Consider the following 24,804-nt stretch of genomic DNA (forward strand, 5'->3'; position numbering starts at 1 on the left):
CCCGAGCCGGGAAGAAAGGACTGAATAAACCCACACTATTCACCGCTCTCTTTGCCTGCTCCCCCCTCTTCTCTCTCCTTGGTTTAACCAGATGCTAACACAGACAGTGGCACTCCAGCCAGGACCCGCCATGCGGAGATGTGGCTGCACTTTCCCGAGAGATCTGGGCTCCAGCAGTGCGTGTCGGGGCAATGTGCTGAGGGGGCCGGGGATAACACACGGCTGTGCCCGGCTGTGCCACGGCTGAGCCACGGCTGTGTCCGGCGTGCCACCGAGCAGCGGGCGACAGGGGAGCTCTGAGGCCTGAGCTCTCCCGAGAGCCCCAGTGCAGCCCCGGGACACGCAGGGCGCGGCCGGGAGCACCGTGGGAGCTCAGGGCTTCGCCCCGGCCGGGGCGGGCAGCGGCGGAGGGGCCGCGGCGATGGGACCCGGCGAGCACGGTGCCGGGCGGGCACGTCCCGGGCACGGCGGGCACTCACTGTAGCTCCTGCCCAGCGCCTGGAACAGCAGCTCCCGCTTCACGCTGACGGTCGGCATGGCGGCCCGGGCCCGCGCTGCGCCTGCGCCGCTCGCCGCCAGGCCCCGCCGCGCTCCCGCCGCGCTGCCGGCGGCCGCCGCAGAGCTCCGGCCGCGCCCGCCGCCCCCCGCGCTCCCCACGGCCGCCGCACCACGCCCGAGCGAGCGCCCGTGGGGCTGCACCGAGCCCGTCCATAGCCTGGGGGAGGGGGCGGGCGGCGCACCGAGCCCCGGCAGCGCGGCGGGCAGCTACGGCGGTGACATCAGCCACGGCGATGGGCGGGACGGGCGGCCCGTGTGGGAGCGCGAGTCCCCGGTGCCGCTGTCCCCGTCCCGCGCAGGGACCCAGCGTTATCCCTGTCCCCGCGGGGGATGGTGAATCCCGGTGCTGCCGCCGTCCCCGTGGAGAATGGGGGTCAGCTGGGGCAACGCTGTGCAAGTTTCGGGGGGTGGTTTCTTTTTCACGGCAAAGTTTTATTTTGACGATGCCTGTCACGGACACCGCGGGCGGGAGGAGGCTGTGCGTGTGCTGGTGTAATTAAAACCGAAACACTTGACGCCAAACACTGCAGGAACTCTAAGTTCTGGGTCAGCTCCGTAAGCTCTTTAATGGTAAGAGCCTTAAGCACGCCCCGGCGTGCCGGGTGCCCGGGCGCTCCGAGGGCGAAGCGCGCCCGGCCCGGCAGGGCAGCGCAGGTGCGGGTGTGCGGGCGGTGCTGGGTCCGCGGGCGCGGGGCTCGCTCCGGCGGAGCCGCGGTGCCTCCGCCCGCTGCCCTCATGCGCGGGGGGAGCCGCGGCGGCCGCTGTGGGCGGAGGGGCTGTAGCAGCCGCCAGCCCCCGCAGCCCTGCCGGGCTCTGCCCGCTCCCGCTCCAGGATCGGGTTTCCCGCGGCCGGGGCGGGCGGCGCCGCCTCCCCGTCCCCGCCTGCCGGACCCGCGGCCGTGGGCAGCGCCGGCGGCGGGAGGGGCGCGTCCTGCACGGCCGGGGCCGCGCAGAGCGGCGCGCAGCGGGCAGGTGCGGCGGCTGGGGCTGCGGCTGGAGCCGGAGCCGGCAGAACCGTGCCTCCCGCGCTGCTCGCCGTCAGCATGAAGGTCGAGTTTGCCCCCATCAATGTCCCCTTAAAGAGGAGGATTCAGACAGTCGCCGTTCTGCAGTGGATCTTCTCCTTCCTCCTGCTGGGTAACAGCCTTCCTCCTCCCTACCCCTGCCCCAGAGAAAAGGGCGAGAAGCGGCTTTTTCCGTGACCGGCGTTACCCGTGGGCATCGCTCGGTGCCCACCGTGGCTCCACGTGCGTGCAGAAGTGGCCGGGGGCGAGCAGATCCCCGGGCGGGCCAGAGCATCGCACTTCATTCTTCCCTGAAAGCTTTGGATGGCTTTTCCTCTTTTATGGGGGTCTATTTCTTTCTATGGGTTCTGCTTCATATATGAGCCTAAAAAGCTAGTGTCTGTGGCTCCTCATTGAGATGCCCAGTAGGTTTCTGACAGCAACTTTTTTATCGAAAATGAGCATAAAGTCTGGTACATGCTGTTTTCATTCGTAATTTCATAAAATAACTTTATATGCGGTAGTTCAATAAAATTCTCATTTAACAAGGTAATGAAAAATAATGGGCATCGTCAGTGAATTGATTCAAATGCAGACACTTCTGTAAATAATATGAAAGATGTCCTCACTGGCTTTAAGCAAGTGTTGCTAATTCTACTTGGTAATCTTCTTCTACTGATTGTTCCTCTATAATTAATGTTCCTAATATCTTAAGAGACACCTATCATTAAGCACCTATTCACAGCAGCAAATCTTATTCACGTGAGTAAGTGTCTTGAATTTGATGAAATGAATCACTTGATAAGGTAAGCCTTAACTCTATGAGACTAAATCTATGGATTGTATAAATTGGGCAGTGGTTATTGAATAGTCTGTTCTGAGGTACAGAGCCACCTGTGTATTACTAAAAATGCTGGAACGCTTTGAGATCATCTATGCTCTAGGATTTACAAGGAGAAAAGTAGTGTGCACTTATCTTCCTTGTATGTCTTACAAATGTATTATCCTACAGATGGTCTGATGTCTTTCAGGTTTTTTTAGGTTGTTAACCCACACATGAAAGATTTGGGGGAAGTATGGAGGCTATGAAGTATCTTCACAGATTAAGCAGCAGATGTTCTGTTACATCGAATTTATATGTAGCTAAATGATAAACAGTTTCTGTTTGCAGCTACATTGTAAGTAGTCTGTACTTTTAATTTTCTGTTATTGAATTAGGTCTTGGCATGAGCCATTATTTAAGTCTCACAAAGCAGTGGAAGTTCAGGGGCAGTGGAAGAAAACTGTTTTTTCCCCTAATGTTGCAATACTGGTGCAGATAACCACGTCTTCCTGTGATGACTAGAAGTGATCAGGATGCAGAAAATCCCCTCTGTAGTTTAGCTGGCAAAGTAGGGAGCTGTCATCTGCAACTGGAAAATCAACTCAGAAATTATCTTATGGCTGGTTATGTTGAGTATAGCGAGTTTATGTGATCATGAAAAAATGGATTTGCAAGAATGCTTGATTAACAATTTGATTCTAATAATACTTATCTGCTTGTGCTCCATGGGGATGTTTATCTTTAGAGCTGAGCAATGTGACCTTGTCATTTCGTAGGCAGATGCTTTCAAGTGAAAGGGCAGCCAGTGATCTGGCCAAAAAGTTTCACTTAGCTGCAGGAAAATTCAGATAGATGAATCCTAAATTACTTAAATGAGATGGTTTCTGATGTTCTGGACTGGCCCTATGTCTGGATTTTTCAGGGTTTTTTTTTTTTGTTTTTTTCTGAACAGATGTTTGTAAGCTGTGGATTATATAGTGACACTTTCAAATCAGGGAGGGGATGCCTCAGGACCAGTGAAATACTGTGTGAGCTCATCACAGAATAGGTTGGAGGTTTAGGTGTTCTTTGGGGGTTTGTATGTGGCTGGAACTAGTTTATGCCAACCATGATCTTGGTTGTCTGTCTTGTGTTACATATCTGCATGTGAAAACTTGAACAGATAATGCCCTATGACAACTAATGATTCATGAAATAGATACAAAGGATCTGTTTAGATCCTTCTAAACTGATTCTGTTTAGAATCTGTTTAGAGGGGGAATCTGTTTAGAGGGATTCTGTTTAAAGCAGTGAATATATGGGGTACTGGCTTAGCTACTGAAGTTGTCCATCTAGGTATGTTGTAATGTGCCATAGCTTAGTAAAAGAGCTGTAGGATTAACAGATGAAGTAAGATAAATCTGAAAATTAGTGTCCTGAATGACAAAAACCGAATTGGTCAATGATATGCTTCAAATCTGGGGAGTGACATGTGAAAAAGTGATTTCGCACACCAAGTAAGCTGTAAGGGGAATGTGAGACTATTTCAACTTAGAATTCACAATGTGACTTGGCAAAAGACTCTTGGTTTTATCTTCCTGGCTGAAAAATGTAAAAAGACCTTGTTCTCCGGGCTTGCTTTGTTGTAATGCTGCATGGTTTTCTGAGATTGTGGAATCAATGACTGAAAATGCCCTCTTACTTGTTCAACTGACAAGCTGGCCTGAAATGCAGACATACAGTAGTTGTTGAAGCCTAAATCTCATCTCCACTATAGAAAGAGTGAATCAGTCTGCAAACACTGAAAAAATAGCAGCAGCAGCTTGGTACAAGCAAAGTTCTGCTTCTTCATGCAGTGTACCAGCTTGGGCTGGATCTGCCCTAGAGATCCATTGCTTCTGTTGTGCAGCGTAGGCAGAGTAAACATACCTCTGTCTCAAAAATGCTGTCCAGATGTGCACAGAATTTCATTATATACAAAAGGAACCTCTTTAAAATTCTGTCTGTAAGTTCCTGTGCTTCCTTGTTCTGTGCTGCAAGCTGCCAAAGTTCACCCTCAAAGGGGAAAGACAAGTTTTCATTGTTACAGTGATTTGCCTGTTCATTATCCAGGGGCATGACACCAAAAGCAAAAATAAGTTCTGAAATACTGGGATATGTATGTAAGAGTTTCTAGTTTAGATGAGAGAAATGCCCATTAACAGTTTCCCACTGTGTGTTGACTGAAAATGCCATGTAGTTTCTTATCTTATGTTCTCCAAGTCAGCAGACCAGAAAAGTTTGGATATAAGTTCCATGAAAGAGAGAAGTGTTTAAATTGGGCTTCTGTCTTTTGAAAGACAAGTGTTACTGGTCTTGAGTCCAGAAAACTAAAGCTGTTAAAACTGAAAGCCAGCAAATGCTAAAATCCTCCTATTTCTCACTGTATTAAGCACAAATCCAAAAGAGCTTCTGGCTGAAGCATAATGTCAAGCCATTAGTGTTTTACTGCTGAAACAGCAGATACTACGAGATTGCAAAATTTCATGTATCTACTTTGGATAAAAGGCCAAAGCAGACAATTTCTACAGATGGTAGTTTTATGCTGGTAATTACAGTTATTCAAGATTTGTTCGATTGGCTGGGGGCTGACAGTTCTGGGGCAGGTCTGGCCCTGTTCTGAGCTAGTGCAACACCCACACCATGTCTGCCTGTGTGCTGGCTGTGTGCTGGCTGCTCATGATTGCTCTGTGCCTCTGTCCAACCTGACCCCGGGCAGAAAGTCACCTGCAGAAATAACATCTCCAAGCCTGTAAGTGTTGCTGGACTGGCAAAGCAAAGAGGTTACATAACCCCCATTTTTGTATCATAGCTTCATTGTGCATAGGCACTAAAGAAATTGTCACTGTATGCAGTGGATGTGCCCAGTGTTTACAGGAAATCTTTGTTTTTAAGCTTGGAAATGTTTTTCTAAAGAACTTTGTATTAATTTTTGCTACATTTACCAGTATGCCTGATATCCTCTTATTTGGAACAGGTATATGTTTTCTGTTTCTCACACAGCACACATCAGTTGGGCATTTGTCCTTGGTGTGTGCTGTGAGCTCTGTGCCTAAGTACTGCACATCTGTCAGTCAGGTTCACTTTGTATCAGGAGGTAAATCAAAGGGTTCATTTAAAGGCAAAACCATTAAAACAGAGAAAAAATCAGTCAGGTTTGGTTGAAGTGCTGCTTTCCCAGGGCTTTAGCCTTTTGTTTTCCTTTCTCGCTATTGTGCACAAATCAAATGAGAGCGTTTTTGAAGAAAGTAAAGCTAGAAGCTGAGTTGGTGAGCTATGTGCTCCTGCTAACTTCTGTGCCCTGATGTGAAAATGAACAGTGGAGTTTGAACATGCACAAAATCAAATGCAAAACTGAGCAACTTGGGTGGAATGGGGGTGTCTTGGGCCAGACAATGAGAGAAGGAAATGAGAGTTTAACCCTTCAGCAGGGATACCAGGGTTTTTCTCTGCGAAAAGGTGATGGTAGGGGAGAATGGTGCATCTTCTAAGACCCACCTTTGGGGCCAGCAGTGTCTCTGGTCTTCTCACTGGGGATTTAGGAAGTGACTGTTGTGAAGGCATCCCTGTATTTATTTGCAAAGCCCTTAATAATGCAAAATCAGTATATAATATAAGGTATACTTTAATGTGCACAAAGCCACAAAATAATATGCTGAAGATGTTAAACTACATCCTGTTCTCTAGTGATTTAACTTCTGTGCATGTAGGATGAAGCAGTCTGTTAATTGAACTTGCTGGAGACAGTTTTGAGTTGTGGATCTGGCTTCCCAAAAAGAATAGAAATGATGAAACATTTGCCATAGAGTGGGAGATTGCTGCTGGAATAATAAGTGGTTTCTGTGTTGAGAAAGAAGGTGTCAGTGTAATGTGATAAAGCAAATATTAACCTTTTCTGCAAACATGCCATGATGGTTTAATTCATCAGTTGTAGCTGGATAACTAATATAGTTTTGTTCTTCCTCAAAGTATTTAAAAAAAAACAAAAAACCTCTTCTGGTGCTTAAGAAAACTCAGCTAATCTCCATGAGCCTTTCATAGCAAGCAGGCTGGTATTGCTATGTGTTTTTGTCACTCTGCACTCATCTGTCTGTGAAGTTTATTGGTGGCCTATGGGTAGGGACTGAAGTGTGATCACAGGGAATAACAGGGTACTTACTGACTAGTATTTCTAGGAATGCTGCCTCTGTTACCTATGTCTTAGGGAGGGAATTTATCCAGGTGTCTGTGTGTGTTTGTTTGGATCTCTCAAAAATACTAAGAAAAATGGCTCTGCTGTGTCAGGCCAGAGACCCAAGCTTGACAAACCCCTATGTGAACATACATGACAGTGAATGCCTAAGGAGAAAGAAAAGAAATGGGAAACATGTACACTAAATTTGGCATGCTGTCTTGGGGTTTGGCAATTAGTAACTTGGGGGTTTATGTTATCCAGGCCACTCTGCCTCCAGATCAGTTGTGTGTAATGCTCTGTATCTCTAGTTTATCAGTATTTGCCAGTGGAAGGTCTTGGGAACTTGGAACCAAATTTCAGCCCAAACAGACCTCTAAAGCTTGGCATTGAGGATTTGTGTTTGCTGTCACAGCACTGCTGGATACAGCTTCCTTGGTAGGAGTGCTCAGAGGTCTTTGTGGCTCCCAGTTGTAACCAATAACCTGACAAAGGCCCTCACAGGAGACTGATCCATATCCAGCTAATGCTGGCTGCTCAGCCAGTTTCAGAGTGAGCTCCCTTGCATGGTTTTTGGAACACTGCAGAGAGCCTGTAGTGCTGCTTGGGGTGACACCAGCACCCTGGCACCACCTGCACTGCCCATGCTGTCCATGACTGCTCTGAGCATAATGGAAGCTTTCTCTTACAGGGACAATCTTGCATTTGATGGCGTTCACAACAGATATCAATCAAACATTTTGATGCCTTAGTAACTTCAAATGCATTTGAAGCTTCTAAGTTCCAGATTTAACCTGTGCTGGCTTTCTGCTTCCTATCTCTGGTATTTAACTATTTTATAAATTTGGTGCCCCCAGTTGCAAATTCAGAGCCTGATTAATGATTGAAGGATCAAGTGTGCAAACATTATTGGGCAGGATGGCTGCCAGTGCTGGTAGCTAACACTACATAGAGTGGTTTTCACCATTTGTTGCAAAATATGAGTATGCATGCGTTGTAAATGGGAAATGGAGGAGAAGTGACGCCCCAACATTGATTCACAAACCCAATGTTCAGAGTTCCATGGCAGTGATTTGTCTTTTAATCTATATTTCTTCCTCCCCCCTCACCTACCCCCAAAATCCAATATATCACAGACATATTTTTCAAAGCAAGTTCAACCAAAAAATTACACTTAGAATGTACACTGGAACTACATCCAAGGACACAACCATGCAGAAGAGTGACAAATCCCAAGTTATTCACCTTTTGCCTGGAATTTGTTTATGAATTCAGTTTAAATGGTTGTTATTTATTTACTCACTGTCTTGTCTGAAGGAGAAAACATCAGGTTTGTGTTTACAGGCTCATTGGTTTTGAGTCATCAGTGTTTAGCTCATCTGGAAGGCTGCTAATTCATTGAAATAATGAGGAGGTATGGTAAAAGGAATTTGCCTTACACGTCTCATTGGGAATGCAGTAATCAACTTTGTCCTGCAAGATGCTGAGCTCCCCTGAGGAAGTGCTAGCAGCATACTTATCTCCCCATGCCTTGCCTGCACTCAGGAAGGTGTCCCAGCTAAAGCAAAGCAGCCAGCTTGTTGATCTGGTGGCTGTTTGTCTGCATGGGATTAAGTACTGCTATCTGGGCCTTCTCACTGCTGATGTAATTAGCTCTCACAGCAAGGATGCTTGGCTACAAAGCACTTTGCAGCCTGTTTGCTAGCAAACTGATAGTAAAAAGCCATGTGATTCCATGTTAAAAGAACCATGTGATTGATGGAAAGTGCTTCTGAAAGGAAGGAGTAAGAAATAGAAATACTTACTAAATTTTGCATAACAAATGAATTTATTTATAGCTGCTCGGAAAAAGCTTCTCATACTTGTTCAAACTTAAACCAAGAACCTTGGCATCCTGTCCAGATTAGCATTCCTAGAAATTTCTGTAGTTTCAGGATCTCTTCTTCAAGGAACAGGTAGTGACTTTTCCTCAATAGACTTCTGTGCCCTATTTTGGAGTGATGCTGTTGTGGGATTCCCTGTGAAATTCCTGTGAAATATGAACGTCATGTTTCACCTGTGTTACTTGTCCTGCATTAATGATATTCCTTAGAACTGGTTTCAGTTCTTGTGAGTTTTCCACATTGGCTTTGGGGGGATCTGTGGGCTTCAGGTAGCTGTGGTGTTTTTCAAGAGCTCTTGCTCAAGTAGTTTTCTGCGCAAGACCAGGGTTATTTGCTCGAGGATGAAGCAGTGAGCTTCTTTACTGAATAATGGAGTATCCTTGAAAATGGTAGGTTTTGCCCTGCTCCTGATTTTGTTTATGGTAATTTCCTTCTCCCTTCCTCAGAGCAAATGCAATTGCTTATTTTTCTGCTTATATTCCTGCTGGAAATGTGAATGTTCATCCCCTTCTAGACAAGATATCAAATTCTATTCTGGAGGCACAGTCAAACTAGGCACAGGAACAAGCTGGTTGAAGTTCAGAAAAAGTAAATATTCAGGTTGGAGGAAACGCAAGGCTACCTGTGGACCAAGCTGAGATCTCAGCTGGAAACCTGCACAGTCTAGGGAATCTGTTGACTTTTCAACACCCAAGAAATACCTCTCCTGAATCAAGGTGATCTGAACTAGGATGAGTGGGTTTTACACTTGGTTCATCTACTTATTCAAAAGTTTTCAGTTGTGGTGATATTTTACATTGTGTGAGCCAAATTATTGCCTGAAGTACTTCTGCTGTTTTTTTACACCTGCTCTGTTCAGTGGTGTATTTAGCTCAGTATGTTTCACTGGTGCAGCTTCTAGGATTTCACAGGATATTGCCCTCATGAAAGCCAGTCAATTTTGAGACATAAAGTACTGCTTCTGCATTGTAAAATATCTCTGAAAAACACCGGGCTCCTGCAACTCTGCCAATTGAGTCTTCCAGTGAGCACTAAGTCCTGTTTTGCTTGCTGTTATGGTTTGATACTGGTATAATGTTAGTGCTTTCATGAAAATGTAACTTCTTAAATGATTGCAGTGAGATGTGATTAGGAGCAGGGTAGAGTAGGTTTAAGTTTAATAATAAAGGAAAAACTTTATTCAATTACTACTACTATAAAAGGAAAAAGAAAGAAAAACACACACTAAAACTAAAATGAAAATTTTCTAAACATTTTTCTCCCCCCCCCTAATTTTAATAAACTACAGTGAGACACAACTTGGACTTTTAATTAGGTTTTTACTTTTTAGATAATTAATATTTAATTTATTGAGAGAGAGAGAGGAGTTATTTTTGTGTTTTAAAACCCTTTTAGAAATACAGCTTTTATTTTTTGTGTTTCTATATTACATATGGTACTGTTTGGAGAAAATTCGTTAGTGTGACACATTCTTTTCTATGTACAGTGTTCTTACTACTGTACATGGACAGACTGTTTTTAGGATGTTTTGTTAAGAGAAAAAAACCAGAAAACCACAGTTCATGTTTTACTTTTTGGACTGCAGTCCTCTTCTACCAGTATACTATTAGTAGTACTGTATAATAGTACTAATACTATTACTGTCTCTTTCTCTCTCTCTCTAAAGAAACTCTAGAGAGAGAACAGAAACATCTTAATTTTTTTTTACTTTTTTATGCAGAAAAAACTAAAACCAGTTCTAACTCTTCTACCTTTTGACCTACCTCAACTTAAACTACATAACTCCCCTTCCCCACCCAGCCACTTGGCTGGGCTGGGGAGAGTCTATACTGTACTCTAACTAAAACTAAAAAAAGAAAATTCTTCTAAAAATTCTACTTTTAACCCCTCTGTGTTCTCAGAAGCGTGTCTAACCTTTAGTAGTCAATCTAAGTGTTAATATTTAACTTCAACTACTAATTAGTTTAACCCTCTTCTTCTTAAAAAACTTTTCTGTATCAAACCACAACACTTGCCATTGTATAAGTTTATGATGTTAAAGCCCTGGTTCCCTTGCAGCCTGGACTTCAGCGTCTGATCCATGAGCCTGCTGGGTTTGTTCAGGTGTCAGAGCAAGCAGGCTGCTGCAGGGGTGCCACAGGGCAGAGAGCAGCAGCTCCTACTCCTCAGACATCTCAGATCAGGGCTGTTCAACACACTCCAAGACTAAAATTCTGCAAGTTATCCAAATATAGAGTTTCCATAGGATTTCCCTGAGTAATTATTTCAAGGTTAAGACCCAAGGAACACATTATATTTAACCAAGCAACTTTTTCCTGCTCTTTGAATTGTGTATAATACAGTTCTTATGTATCACTATTGTAGCAGAGTGTTACAATTCGTACTTAATCGTGTTTGAAAGTATCAGGACTTACCTGCTGTTGTATTCCCATTGCAGCACTGAATTTCTCCTTTGACTGATGTGTTTAGTGGCTGAAGTGGAACCTCTTTGTGCTTTGGTCCTGTCTAGTGCATCTCCTTGGCCAGTGACACCACTTCTGGCTGGGAGTAGAACTACCATCCCCATATTATAGGTAGAGAAGCCGAGAAAGAGGATAGAAAATGATTGCCCAACATCCCTGTAATTAGAAAAGAGATGTTGATATGGTTCCACTTCTCTTCTTTCCTTCCCCAGCTTTCCTTTCTTCTCCCTAAAGCATCACATCCTTGTTAGCTCTTGTTGTCTTCTTTTATTTTGCCTTAGGTAAACCAGATGCTCTCTGCCAAATATCCAGTTGTGCAGTAGAGGGAGAAATAATAGACTGAGATGATAGACCCTTGTAGTGCTTCACCCTCACTGTAACAGCACCATGTAGAAAGAGCTGAATTCAATTTGTGTGCACTTTGAGGAAATCTGTAAAAACATATCAGGGCTAGGCCTTCTTAAAAGGACACAGGTGTGATTAATGCTTGCTATGCTTTCACTTTTTGTCTCTTGTAGCAGAGTTTTGCTGTGGATTCTTTGTGCTCCTGATCCTGGGCAACTTCTGGTTCCTTGCTGTTCTGTACCTGCTGTGGCTCTACCTGGACTGGGAAACACCATGTGTTGGGGGCAGACGGTCCCAGTGGGTCAGGAGCTGGACTGTCTGGAAGTACTTCAGGGAATACTTTCCCATTCATGTGAGTAAAAGATTTCTCTCACAGTCAGCTTGAATAGCCATAACCATGGACAAACATCTTTGCTAAAATTCTAATACTCACTTAACTTCTTTTTAAAACACGGGAAATCTGAGATTTAGTGACAAAAGGGGACAGGGTCTGGTTTTCTAGTTGGACTATTGGGTGACAAGATAGCGCTTCAGCACAGTAAATGCTAGACATGGTATCCTGGCACATCTGTTTAAGCTTTGTTTATCTGTAAAGCAGGACAGTCATTTTAAGTGCTCAGAAAGAAATCCATTGTCGAAAGTCCTAACAATGTGCAATCTCCATACCGTTGTTTTTGAGGTAAATATTATAATGCCCACCGCTGACTCTATTTTTCAGCTTATAAAAACTTCAGAACTGAACCCAAATCACAACTACTTACTTGGCTTTCACCCTCATGGGGTCCTGGTAGCTGGAGCCTTCGGAAACTTTTGCACCGATCCTCCTTTCAAAAATTTATTTCCTGGGCTTACTCCATATCTCCATATCATGCCCATCTGGTTTGGCTGTCCCTTCTTCAGAGAATACATAATGAGTGCTGGTAGGTAAAAGCAGAAGATCTCAGCTGTTGCTTCATATTTTAGCTTCTGTTACAAATGTAGAGTCTATTCCTCTACTTATATATGGTAAGTAATTTCAGAAGGATCACTGTTGGTGCTAAATTTAATTTCTATTTTATGATGAACTGTTGTGGCAAAAAAAATTTAAAATTTTGAAGGTTTTAATAATAGTTTTATAAACTATATCATTGAGTTGTTTTTTCTTTCTGAAAAGAAATTGCTGGTTTTCCTTTGAACTATCAGACAGGAGTCCTGAGTACCCATTTTATACAAGAAGAGAAGGGCATAATAATTTGTAATTTTGTTTAGTCATTAGCAGGCACTTGTAAAACAAATTCAGGCTAATCTCTTACCTGAAGGGCTTAGTGTTATACATTACAAGTATATTTATACTCAGAAATTAATTACCTGCTTCTGATTGAAGTCCCATGTTGCAAATTTGTGTAATTTTAATTGAGATGTGAACTCTAAAGAGAGAGACCTTTTTTCTCTGCTCTGAGAAGCATTTGTCATAAAGGGGTGATATTCATGACTGGTACTACAGTAATAAAAGATAAAAATAACAAGCAATCAAGTTGGGAGAACTGAAAAATTAGAAGAATTAAACAAGAACTAGTGCTTCCCCACAATGGTTTAATACAGGAGTTATTTAAATTCACTCAACTACAGCATTTAAGCATGCTCTGATGCACAAGACTAAGTTTGAGAGACAGAGGTCTAACTTTATGCATAACTGCAACACAGACACTGCGATCTCAGAGAAGCTGTTCCACAGCTCCATGCACAGAAACATGCCTGGGATGTTGCTCAGATTAATATTAGAATTACTTATCTATGTATACTGCAGCGTATCAGAGAATGCCTTTCTATGCAAATGTAATTTCTGAGGGCGTTCTTTGAGGCTTGCTAAGTGAGGGATTGGCAGTTGTAGAACCTTGCAATTTTAAACACTGTCATTTAATCATTGTCTGGAAGTCAGATTTACATGTTTTTGGCATCTTGACCTATGGGAACAAATATTTACCTGCAGAATGAGAAATAACTGCAGTAAAAAGCACACTAAAGAAGAGCCAGCATTGGAGTTTGGTTTTCACAGGTATGCAGCTGATAAATGAGAGGGGCCCTTTGGTGTAATACAGGTCACCAGTCCAATCATAAAACACTTGCAAAATTTTCCATGTCCTGAAAGCCATGCTCCTGGCACAATGTTTCATTTCCCAGTGTTTTTCTGCCCGTGTCTAACACGTGCAGTTGCTGCCTCCAGCAGCACAGCTGTGACACCCCCAGGCTATGGTGTGAGCATGGAGCAGTGCCCTGCATGCAGGGCAGCTCTGCTTCAGCAGGAGACACACTTGTCCTGGGGAAAGGCAGTGGCTTCTGCTTTCCTTTCTAGGGAAAATGCATGCTGACTTGAATGAGCATCACTTGAATTATTTGTGAGTCCCATGCATTTTCAAAGTAACAGTGACTGTGAAGGCATATGTGGCCAATGGATGTAGCTTTTTACTGAGGTCTGGACTTGCTCCAGTTGCAAGCTATTCCTCTTGGTGGCCAGCTCTCAAAAGTAGATCATAGTCATCTTCCCTCTCTTACAAAATTTTTATAATCTACATTGTAATGTCCCTATTGGAAAAAAGACAAAGCAGGGAGCAGGACATCCAAAAGTGTGTTTTGATACCAGCTCTGTAAAACCAACAACGTAAACTAGACTTGATTTCTAAATTGTCACTTAGATTATATGAATTCAACACAGCGTAATTAAACAAAGCTTCTGGGTAAATGGAACCACTATAAGCCTTGGAAATAAAACTTATGGCAAGAAGGAAAATGAACCTTTGAAAGACTAGGTGCATATCTGTTGGAAAAGGGATTTTTCAAAGCACCATGTCCAGAGCAAGGTCTAAGGAGATGAGAAAGCCTTGTACAGCAGTGTGCTTCTGATTAGAAGTATCTGTATCAGCAGGAGTACCAGAAAAGCTTCATATAATCTGCTATTTTAGCCTAAATATTCATGAGTGCCTGGGCCTGGTTACTAGAGAATGAGCTAGTGCAGTTATTGGGAATGGTAGAAGTGAGTCTTTTCTGCTTCTTCTATTGCTGAATTCCCATGCCATTGCCTGAGATGGAGCTGCTTTATAGCTGTGAAAAGAGTGGAGGGATCTGCTTGGCACTGTAGCTCCATGTTTGCATTAACAAATCCTCCATACATTTTGTTAACCCCTCTGTGCCTGTGTTTGTGTGCACCTGCTGTACAGCTTTAGCTGCTGCCTCTCAGCAGTGTCTGCTGCCATTCACCCCCTCCGTTCTTGGGCACAGAGTCTCTCTGAGGGGGAGTTAAGTTGCCAGAAGAGCACACCCTGAAGAACTCAAAACTCTTGCAATAGGCAACAGCATTGAACTCATCAGTGCAATCAAAGCATGTGCCCAAAACCAAATCTGTTCCAGAGTGAGGAGCTTGAACCCAAATCTTTGAAATATGTTCCGTGCTGTTGTAATTTTGAAAAATCATTTATATGCTTAAAGATATTCTTAAATTCTACTGTACTTGTACATGAAGATCCAGTGGTCACTCTGAAAATGTTTCCTCCTGAAGGAATGGTTTCTGCATCCAAGGAAAGTGTCTCACATGTGCTGAGCAATGAAGGAGGTGGCCATGCGTCTGTCATTGTGATTGGAGGAGCAGAGGAATCTCTGAATGCACATCCTGGAAGTCTAACCTTGAACATCCTCAAGAGGAAGGGCTTTATTAAAATGGCCCTGAAACATGGGTAGGTCTTCCATGAAGTATGCTTTGAATGTAGATTAAATATAGTTCATATTCTATAAAATTAGAGAATTTGGAAGAGTCTAAGTGTCTAAGAACATGCAGATATTGGCACAGGAGCCAGTCTGTCCACCTAGACCCAATCTGGGAGTGTTGAAAACTCCCTTTGACTTTCATAATTTGTAACTGCAGGTGTTATTAGCATATCTTATTTTATTTCAGTTGTTTCTTGCACTAACCAAGAGTAAGAATTAGGAAACAATATTAGTAAATCTTAGCTGGTTTTGCTGAGTAGGGCAAATATTCTGCTTTCTGTTCTGTAAACTGAAGATACATTAAGGTAGAATTTTCTTACCATTTTAAGCAAACAAATAAATTGGATAGCCAGGCCCTGTTTCATTAAATCACTGAGAATTATGGTCTAGGAATATTTGTTTTCACTATTATTCTAAAGACTTTCTTTTGAAGATTGCCTTTTGGAAAAATAAATTCCTAGGAATTTTTGGTGAAAATCTCAAGAAAAACTAGATAACTTTTTGCTATGAAGCAGCCATCAGTGTGTTATTAAACAGAGATGGTATCAATATATTTTGAGTGCTTTGCACAGTATAAGATACTGTGTCTGTTCTGGACTGGGCTAGAATGTTTGTGTATTAGAAATATTGAAACCAATGATGTGTTCTGGCCGCACTTTCTGAACAGCTCCTAGGATTATACATATGGAGCAATGAGAAAAAAATACTAGTCTTGAGAAATCTGTAAGAGCTTTTTAAGCTATTAACTGGAGAAAGGGTGTTCTCTGACATGAGGGGCTGTCTGCTTTTATACAGAGTGCAAAAAACTAGAAACTGTTCTGTGCCAAAATTTCAAGGGTATTTCTGATATGTATCACTAGGTTCTCATAAAGAATTTTTTGTGCCAACAGAATGTAACATTCTAGTCTAATTTGTACCCAGAAAAAATACTTGTGTATTTGAATTAAGAATTTACTGCCTAAATGAGTCCTTATTCAATTTTTGCTCAGCTGTTGATTAATTCAGTGAGATCCTCAACACTCACTAGCTTTTGTTTGTTTTAAACACAAAGATTGGAAGAATATTTAGATACTTTTTTCTTCTTAGTATGCTGATAGATGTCTGGTCTGTCATATCACAAAGGTTGGTGGTGGTTATCTCTCATCTAAATTGATTCGGATTATGAAATCAGATACGCCTGTGCCTCTCATGGCATTGATTTCAAAAGTATCTCCAACACATAACAGCAAGAGTGGGACACTTGCAAAACACAGGAATGGCCCCTTTACCCCTTCGCTTACTTAGATTCCAGTGATGGTTCTCATCTTTCTAAAAGGGTCATGGCTGTCCAGAGCCCTCCCCTGGATGGCAGTGCCTGTCTCTGCCCGAGTGGCTAAGGGCTACAACTCACATGGTCATTGTAACCAGCAGGCTCCAAGTCATTCCTACAAACACCAGCACAAAAACCTGCTTCTGTATGAAGCATTGGAATTCTGACTTCTCATCTGTCCAGCAGGGCTGTGGGATAGTGTGAGTCTAACAGAGCTCTTGCCCAAAGACTTGGCATCCAGTAATTGTTTCTGCTTTTGATGTCTTGTTTTTAACAATTAACAAAATGAGAAGAAAATTTCCAACTCCAGTGGAAATAAAAGGGCCAGGGAGGCTTGTGGGACATGAATGAGAAGACCCATCTGCCACCAGTGCCTACACACATTCCTGATACTCATGATTTGCAGCTGCAAATACCAACAAAGGAAGGGGCAATGCAGAGGGTTGTGCCCTCTGGCCCTGGCTGCTGTGCTGCCAGCACAGAGAAGCTGTGTTCCTCAGCTAGGAGCTTGTCAGATGTAGCCTGAATATGTCAGCAAAAGTCCTCTGCACTTCTGCAAAAGACATTTTGGTCCAAGGTAGTACAAACATCTTATACAAAGTGAAGAAATTCCCAAAGACAGAAAACAAATGATGAATCAGATAACTTATCTTTAATTTCACAATCGTAAGTTACTCATTTCTCTGTCTTAGCCTCCTACATAGCATCTTGCAAAAGTCTTCACTAGATTAAAACAAATCCCGTAGTGTCAGGGCACTACAGCTATTGCACCACAAGATGTTCCTGTTTGTCTTAGTGTTGTAGTAAAAAGCTGAGTGTTTACACAGCCACAGTAAGTATCAGGCTTTCTGATACTTCTCTTACAGGTGGCAGGGTGATAAATCCACCGGAGAAAGAAACTTTGAGCAGACACTAGTTAGAATAGTATGTGGGAATGATAGTCTGTGTGAGTCCTCAGGCTAAAGAAGCTGTTGAAGCAGTTGTGTTTTACTGTACAGGTGGATTTTGACAGTCCACAGTGCTTTCCAGGCAGCTCTGTCCTCAGTGCATCCTCCTCAAGCATTCACAGCTCTGCAGACACTCATTCCGACAGTGTTCTAGCAATACTGCTATTTTACAGTAGGGTTTTTCTCAAAGGTGGGACAGAATAGAGCTAAGATACAGAAACTAGGATTTAAATAAAGAAAATACCCCTGAATCCTTCAGAGACTGCTTAGGATTATCCTGCTTTTTTTTCTCTAAACTCTGTAGAATAGTTAATGAAACTAAGCATTAATCAAAAACCATTCTGCAGCCAAGGTTTTAAATACAATGGTGAGTTTACCTGCACTGATTCTAGCCACTCACATTGTTTGTCCAGGAGCTAGTCAGTGCCTTTCCTTCTAGGTCAATTCATGAACTGAATGAGAATTCATTAGGCTGTGCAAGAGCCAAAGTGGGTTCACATAATTACTGTGGGTAAGATGTGACCTCTGGTAAAAATGGATTAAGGCTACTGTTTTTGAAGAAGTCCAGAGGAAGCAGGGTTTGGCTGGGAATTGGACAGCAGAGAAGGAATTTGGCATTGCACTCGTGTCTGTGAGGGTGTCTGGTTTTTATCAAGGTTTTTGTGCCGAAATCAAGGGCACGCATTACTCTGGTCAAAAGACAAGGGAAAGCTGAGATCTGGTTTTGATGGCACTCAGCTGGGAGCATTATAAAGTTAGCAGGGAGGCTTCTTTGCTTGCCAAGAGAAAAAATGTAGTGGAATAAGGGTGGACTTGCTGAAATAGTGGTGGATTAAGATATATGCAATTGCTCATGTTCATAATTCTGAACAGTCACAAATTGCAATAGGTACTAACCAACTAAATACTGCTAAAAGCAAGTTGCTAGTTGTGTGCCAATCACTTTTTTTTTTTAACACCAACCACCCAGGGCATCCAAAAAGCTGCTGCATATAAGGGTTGAATGCCTGTTGCTGATGAAATCCAAAGCTACTGAAACTGTCTGGTTATTGTGAAACTGTTTCTATGCTGCTGATGTGAACTGCAGTGCAAGTGCAGGCTGATGTAGAATTCTCAGAGTCCTCTTTGTTTTACAGGGCTCATCTGGTCCCAGTGTTTTCCTTTGGTGAAAATGAACTATTCAAGCAAGTTGCAAATCCCAAAGGTTCATGGCTCAGGAATGTACAGGAGAAGTTGCAAAAGATAATGGGCTTTGCTTTACCACTATTTCATGCTAGAGGAGTATTCCAATACAGTTTTGGCTTAATACCTTACAGGCAACCTATTCATACTGTTGGTAAGTTCCCTGCACCTTTTCTAATGATTTTGCAAATGTTTAGAAATTCATCAGTGTGCTGCTAATATCTGTAAATGTATAAATCTGTTCTTATAAACCAAGTATGTGACGTTTACTGTCCTTCCCATTTAGGGGGACAATTCTTTTCTCCCTTTCCCTTTTCTGGCCAAATTTTACTCTTCATTCTCAGTTATCCATAGGCTCCTATCCTTGGCAATCCATAAAGAAATCCAAGAGTTGTCCAGTTTTAAGGGGTGGCTGCCACAGCTCTGCAGCTGTTGTTGTGGTTCTGGATGCTGTGGCTGTTTTGTGAGAAGCCAGAACCTTCATTTCTTAGCTCTGCAGAGAAGTAGCAGTTGGATGTTCCAGCTGATGCACAGCCACCCCAGCAGAGCTCTGGAGCAGCGCTGCTGGAAGGAGCTGGCCTGGTCCTGACCTGGTGCTCATCAGGACAGAGGGAGAGATGCAGGAGGAAAGGGAGAGGACACGCTGTGGTGCCACAGCCCTTGGGCAGGCTGCCACTTAGATGGCCTTGCAGGTTTCAGGGTGTTTCCTTCCCTCCTGGCTTTTTCCCTTGGAAAGATCCTGTCGTGTTTAATTGTGAGTGTGCATGCCACATCAACTTGCAGTTTGGGAGGGTGTTTTTCCCCAAAAGCCTTCATTACTGCCCATCTGTTCTCACTGGAGTGTGGAACTGAACATATTTTTCATGGTTTTACTAGTGCTAGTGACAACCACACCTTTACAAAATAGGTGATGCTGGGTCTCGTGCAAAGACAAGAGCTGTCTGTCTGTAAATTTTTTGATAAATCATTTTTAGCTAGATTCTGACCTGAGCAAACTAAAGAAAATTGAGCTTTTCTGGTATTTCACAAGGGACTTTGAAGGTGACTCTCCCTCTTTATGGGATTGATTTGATTATAGTATGAAACAAGTAAAAATGTTTAAGACAAAAACATACCTGCTTGAAATTTAACATAAAAAGAGCTCTGTGTTTTATCACTTCATGCAGTTGAATATTTTGAAAATATTTAATTTTTAATGCCCGTGTTGTACGCAGGCAGGCAAAAAATGCCACTTATTTTAAAGCCAAAAGGTTATCAAAGCTTTGGAATGAGATGTATTGGGTGAGATCTATAATCTGTGGGGTATTTTTTGGGCTGATGACACAAGAGCTGTTCTGAAGCTTAAAATGTGTTATTTGTTGAGGCATTTCTTCATCATGACAAAAGCACAGGAGTGCTACAAATCAGCAGGATCAGAATCTTGCAGCAGAACTTGTAGGATCTCATGAGGTCCTTTGCCTATTGTGTCTCTTTCCCCATGTTTGAGAACTATCACAATGTGCCCGTGTCCTTGGAAGTGTGTGGGGTGTTCTTGGTGTGCTTTTGAAAGCATTGGCTCAGCTCCTGAGAGCTGCGGTGAGCTCACCTGAGGTGATGAGCTGTGCTGCCAACGTGGGCAGCTATGGGTGATTCCAGTCCTGGCTCAGAAGCCATGGATCCAAGAGCCATTCAGCTAAGCCAAGATCTCTGAAGTTTGAGTGTTGGGCTTTTATTTTACCTTTACTTTTTTTTTACTACTGCTTTACAGAAATAGACTCAACTCTAAAATATCAAATTAAGCAAGTTCCTTAAAGCTGCACATAATATTAGAGATGAGGGTAGTTTTCCATCCCACAAGAAATCTTCACTCTTGAGAGAAGAGACTGTTGCAGAAGGGCTTGGGGGCTGTTTGCTGTTTCCAGTCCTGCCTCTGGAAATCCTGTATTGTGTGTATATTGATTTCACACCCCTCTAAGGTATTGCTCAATCTAGGGCAGGGTTCCCACCCCAGCCATGTAAAGTCTGAGTTTCAGCACCACTCAGGCCTGAGAGCTGGTGGCAGCTGGAGCTGCAGCAGGAAAATGCAGGCTCAGCTCTTTGTGGTTCTGGCTAGGCTTCCCTTTAGTCATCACCATCCAATCTGAAGTGGCTGAATCTCTTAACAGGAATTTTCAGGTGCATTTGGAAAAGTCCTGAGGGTGCTTTTAGCTCTCTGTTTTTTTAGGCTTTTTCTGTAATCCCAGTTGGATCTGTTAAGGTGTTGGTGCTTCCAATGCAAGAATAGCTGTCAAAATCTGGTGGCTGAACAACACAGGAGAGACTGAGATCACGGGAAGCTTCTCCTAGCAATCCACTTTTTAGCCATAGCCACTTTTGGAAGTGGAGGCTGCCCTGTGGATTTCCATGGAGTCACCTCCCATGGAGCAGGTAGCAGGCTTTGCACAGTGCCCGGAGAACATTTTGGTTCCAGTGACATTTGTGGGCAATGGATGGTTCAGAGACACCTCACAGGGTTTAGGGGATTTACATGCTACCCCTCCATAGGCTGAGGTCACATTTCTGGTGCAGTGATATCCATAATAAACTGGAAGATAAATATTTCCTTCAGTCCTGTTCATGTGACAGTGTGGTTGAGGGCACCACTGTCCTCTAAGTATGCCTCACACTGGGTTATTTTATATTCAGATCAGAAGACAGTGAGAAAGTACATATTTTTAAATATTGTGGTGAACTTGTAGACAGCACATAACCCACAGGATTGTATCTTGAAGTGTAAACTGCTCCTTCAAATTGGAGCTTATCACTCTTCTCATTTGCTCTTTTGCTGCCAAACTGAAATACTGGAGAGGGTTTCCTTCATTCATTTTGCCTGAACTTGAGCAAAAGGAAGTGAAAAACCAGACCCAGGACTGAGGCTTGTGAAAGGCATGATCAGGGGCTGAGAAAATTGTGCTGTGATTCTGCCATCTGAATGGGAGCTGTGGTGGAGCTCTTACAGAAGGGACAGCAATTCTGCCTGAAAGGAGATGTTAATGAAGCTAATGCTGTTGTGTTTGATTTACAGTGGGAAGCCCCATCCCTGTAAAACAGAACTTGAACCCCACCACTGAAGAGATTGATCAGCTACATGCATTGTATCTACAGAAACTAAAGAAATTATTTGAAGAACATAAAAGCAATTACGGCATCCCTGCACATAGATCTCTCATCTTTGAGTAGCAAATTACAATTTGGAATTCTGAATCTCATGCTGCAAAGAAACAGTGTCTGCTCCAAGATGTCTTTCCTGCAATCTATATTTTGCAATCTGTAATTATCCTTATGTAAGGAATACTTTAAAGAAGGGATTATTACATGATTTATTGATTTTTATCTTGTTCTTGGGCGGTGGGGGGAGTGATCATTGGGATGTAAGCCTCAAAGCCAATGCTGTTTTGAGTTGTCCTTTTAGGTTCATGTGTGCCGGAAATGTGAGTGAGAGACTCCACACAGATGTTCTTACCACAGGAAATTGCCCCAGCATGAAATCAGTAGCAGAAGTATAAACCAAAGAAGTCTTTGGTTAGAGGTTGAGAGATTTACCAGCATTTATCAAACATGACATCAGGTTGTTCTCTGAATGTCAGAAACCTCTGCTGCTCTTCCACAGGAATGAAGGTGTATGTTTTCAGCAGATGGCTACTGTAAACCACTTACATGAGGATTCAAGAATAAATAAGAGCCTTCAGCCCTGAATTGGATATTGGCAAAAATGGTTGCCTAAGTCGTGCAGCAGAGCAAACCTTCTGTTTGGAGAACAGTGTGTTGAGATTTGTGTGTGCTGGGTGGTGGGAAGCACTGAATGATGCGACTTTTTGGACAATCTCTGCTTTGGATCATAAGTTTGGAAGATGAAGCAGCTTTGATTGTTTCAGCCTCAGAAGAGGTGGAATCACAGGAGAAGGAGGGAATCATGTGAACTCTTCATCTTTTGCAAATCAAAAATAATCCTATGTCAAGCACAGAAGGAAGGGGAGCCCAATTTGTTCAGTCAGTTCTGAAATTTCACCAAGGAAAGTGTACTTGATAAAACCTTTTTTTTTCCCCACTGACAGATGTGGGGGAGTATGTGTTAAGGGTGACACAGCTGCAGTGCCAAGCCAGTGTGAGCATAGTTCTAGGGTGCAGCAGGTTAAGAGGATGCATTGTATATAAACCAGGTGCCTAAATTTGAGAAAAGGTTCATCCTAAATGTGGATATTCACTTCAGAAAAGAAAAGAAAAGAAAAAAATCTTAGCTGAACTCTTTTTCAGTGAAAATGCCTAGGTCTTGGAGATTATTGTGTATGAAAAGAATTGCAATATATTACTGAATTTTATGAGATAAATTCTTGTATTTGTACATGCTTTCTGACTGTCTGCAGGCTTTGCAATCTGATGTTAGTGAAGAGTTTTCTCTGCTTTAAGCAGTTTTGGTGCCTGAATATTAGATCAGTTAGGTGCTCTGACAGGTTGTGCATGGGCTTATCAGGCAGCCTGGGCATCTTCGGTTGGCTCAGCTGAGCACTGAGGTGCTCCAGGAGCAGCAGGACTGCTCACATTGTGTATTCAGTGGGCTGAGGCTCTTGGGAGAAGCACAGCAGGGGCTCTGAGAGCAAGGTAGAGCTCTGGAGAGAAAGTATCTTAGCAAGATGAAGGTGTTTAAAGAAAAGAGTGGAACTTACTTCTATGGAGTGAACTCTGTCTGAACCAATGCCCCAAAGCCAAACAAGTATTTGCCAGACAGAGCAGATGTATGTGCTCCAAAAAACCCTCCAGCAACAAGCTGATTTCCTTAAGAGGGCTCTTCCTTCTAGTGCCTATTTGTCATCCGGATGTAAACAACACTGAGCCAACACTGAGTCCTGCTCTCATTTTCTCTACAATGACACAAACATTCTGGGAACCAGGGCTGGAATTTGCAGTGCCTGAGGAAGTCCCTCTTCCCTGACAGACTGCTGTCAATGTGCCCACAGTTCATCTCAACCTGAGCTTTCTTGGTGCCATGTGTGCTTGCCCTCCCTTCCCACGCCTTTGCTGATCTCTGATGATCACTGTGGTGCAGGCATCTTGCTCTCTCACTTTCTGCCCACCTTTCCCTGGGTTGAGATCTCTGGTCTCTATGCATGGAAAATACTGAGTGGTGTGTCATCATTCAGCAAAAATGGGGTTTAGGAGCAGGGTTTGAGAAGAGGAAGCACTGTGGCTGTGCATGTTTGACACCAGCTTAAGATCAGGGCTGTTTCAGCTCTGGAAAGGGCACGTTTCTAGGGAGGTCAGACATGAAGGTTTGTTACCTGGGAAGAGGTCTCGGTCCTGAGGATTGTACAAAGTGATGATCCCTGAGCAGTTGGTTTTTCTTAGCCAGCTATGTGAAATTTCCTTTGGATTTGACTCCTTATTGCCTGCCCTGATGCGTAGTGAGGATTATTCATGAAAGAAGAATTTGGAGTCTGTCAGACTGTGCTCTCCTAGATCATCTGCTCTAATGAGATATTTCCTCTCAGTCTGTTGTTTTTCTATTACCTTAATGATATGAAAGATCAGACTTAAATTTAAAAATATTAGCATTGAGTTGAGGATGGAAAGTAACAATTTTTTTTTTGTTGATTAAATTAATCAAAACTTCTAGGGAATATGTGGATACTGATTTTGGGACAATATCTGGTCCAAAGGGTACCCTATAAACATGCTTTCCTCTGAATTCCATGGCAAAATTATCTTTGGGCTCTCTGTACCATCCATAACTGGCTCAGGTAGAACAAGTAGGGATTGTGTTGCTATGGCTACTGATATTGTCATTGCTTTGTAACAATGGAGATGGCAAAAAACCCCAAAATTAAAAAACCCAACAAAAAATAACAAACCAACAAAATCTCTGAACAACTCAAATATTTATTGTTGCTCAGTTACCACTGCATATTGCTTATGATAGTCCTTCCAAACTACCTTTTATTAACCAATTATTTAATGTACCCAGGACTATTTTAAAATAGAACTTCTGTCTCTAAATGTGATAGACATGGTGTCATCTGAAATATTTACCTCTGTAAATATTAGTGTGTGGATCTGTAAAGCAGCCCTGCAATCCTGAGCCTAAAAGCCAGAGCCCTGGCAGCCATAGACCCATGGAAACACTGCCTGCCTGATGTGCTCAGGATGAAGTTCCAGCCTGTTCCCCCCTGTGTGAACACCTCTGTGCCAAATTCCATTGACAGAAAGTCAATCCTCGAGTATTTTTACTTTGTGAACTACACAGCATCATTTACACTTTGTAACTTTTTATGGTACCTGTAAAATATGAATGTCAGTTGTTTCAATGTCAGCTGTGGAAAGGAGGTGCGAGATAATAAAGGTTTGTACCAAA

General features: G+C 43.0%; 2 protein-coding genes across 2 annotated transcripts in view; one reads left to right on the forward strand and one right to left on the reverse strand.

The window, feature by feature from the left end:
- FARSB (phenylalanyl-tRNA synthetase subunit beta) overlaps positions 1 to 627 on the reverse strand; it is a 36,066-nt gene extending 35,439 nt beyond the window's left edge. Inside the window, exon 1 of the mRNA XM_030280348.4 lies at positions 480 to 627. Within this exon, the coding sequence (XP_030136208.4) occupies positions 480 to 537 (58 nt within the window). The 5' untranslated portion in view covers positions 538 to 627. The remainder of the gene's footprint in view (positions 1 to 479) is intronic.
- Positions 628 to 1,432: 805 nt separating this feature from the next.
- On the forward strand, positions 1,433 to 24,804 carry MOGAT1 (monoacylglycerol O-acyltransferase 1). The gene is made up of 6 exons (XM_030280350.4): positions 1,433 to 1,695; positions 11,438 to 11,616; positions 11,983 to 12,184; positions 14,797 to 14,971; positions 18,395 to 18,594; positions 21,484 to 24,804. Exons 1-6 carry the CDS (start codon positions 1,602 to 1,604, stop codon positions 21,636 to 21,638), a joined length of 1,005 nt encoding a protein of 334 aa, XP_030136210.1. The 5' UTR covers positions 1,433 to 1,601; the 3' UTR covers positions 21,639 to 24,804.

The sequence above is a fragment of the Taeniopygia guttata genome, chromosome 9, assembly GCF_048771995.1.
Source record: "Taeniopygia guttata chromosome 9, bTaeGut7.mat, whole genome shotgun sequence".
NCBI classification, from domain to species: domain Eukaryota; kingdom Metazoa; phylum Chordata; class Aves; order Passeriformes; family Estrildidae; genus Taeniopygia; species Taeniopygia guttata.

Bases quoted from the DNA above. Each gene is read 5' to 3' on its own strand.
- MOGAT1 (XM_030280350.4), top strand. From the start codon at position 1,602: ATGAAGGTCGAGTTTGCCCCCATCAATGTCCCCTTAAAGAGGAGGATT. The intron at 1,696-11,437 runs GTAACAGCCTTC...TGTCTCTTGTAG, and splicing joins CTTCTCCTTCCTCCTGCTGG to CAGAGTTTTGCTGTGGATTC. The intron at 18,595-21,483 runs GTAAGTTCCCTG...TTTGATTTACAG, and splicing joins GCAACCTATTCATACTGTTG to TGGGAAGCCCCATCCCTGTA.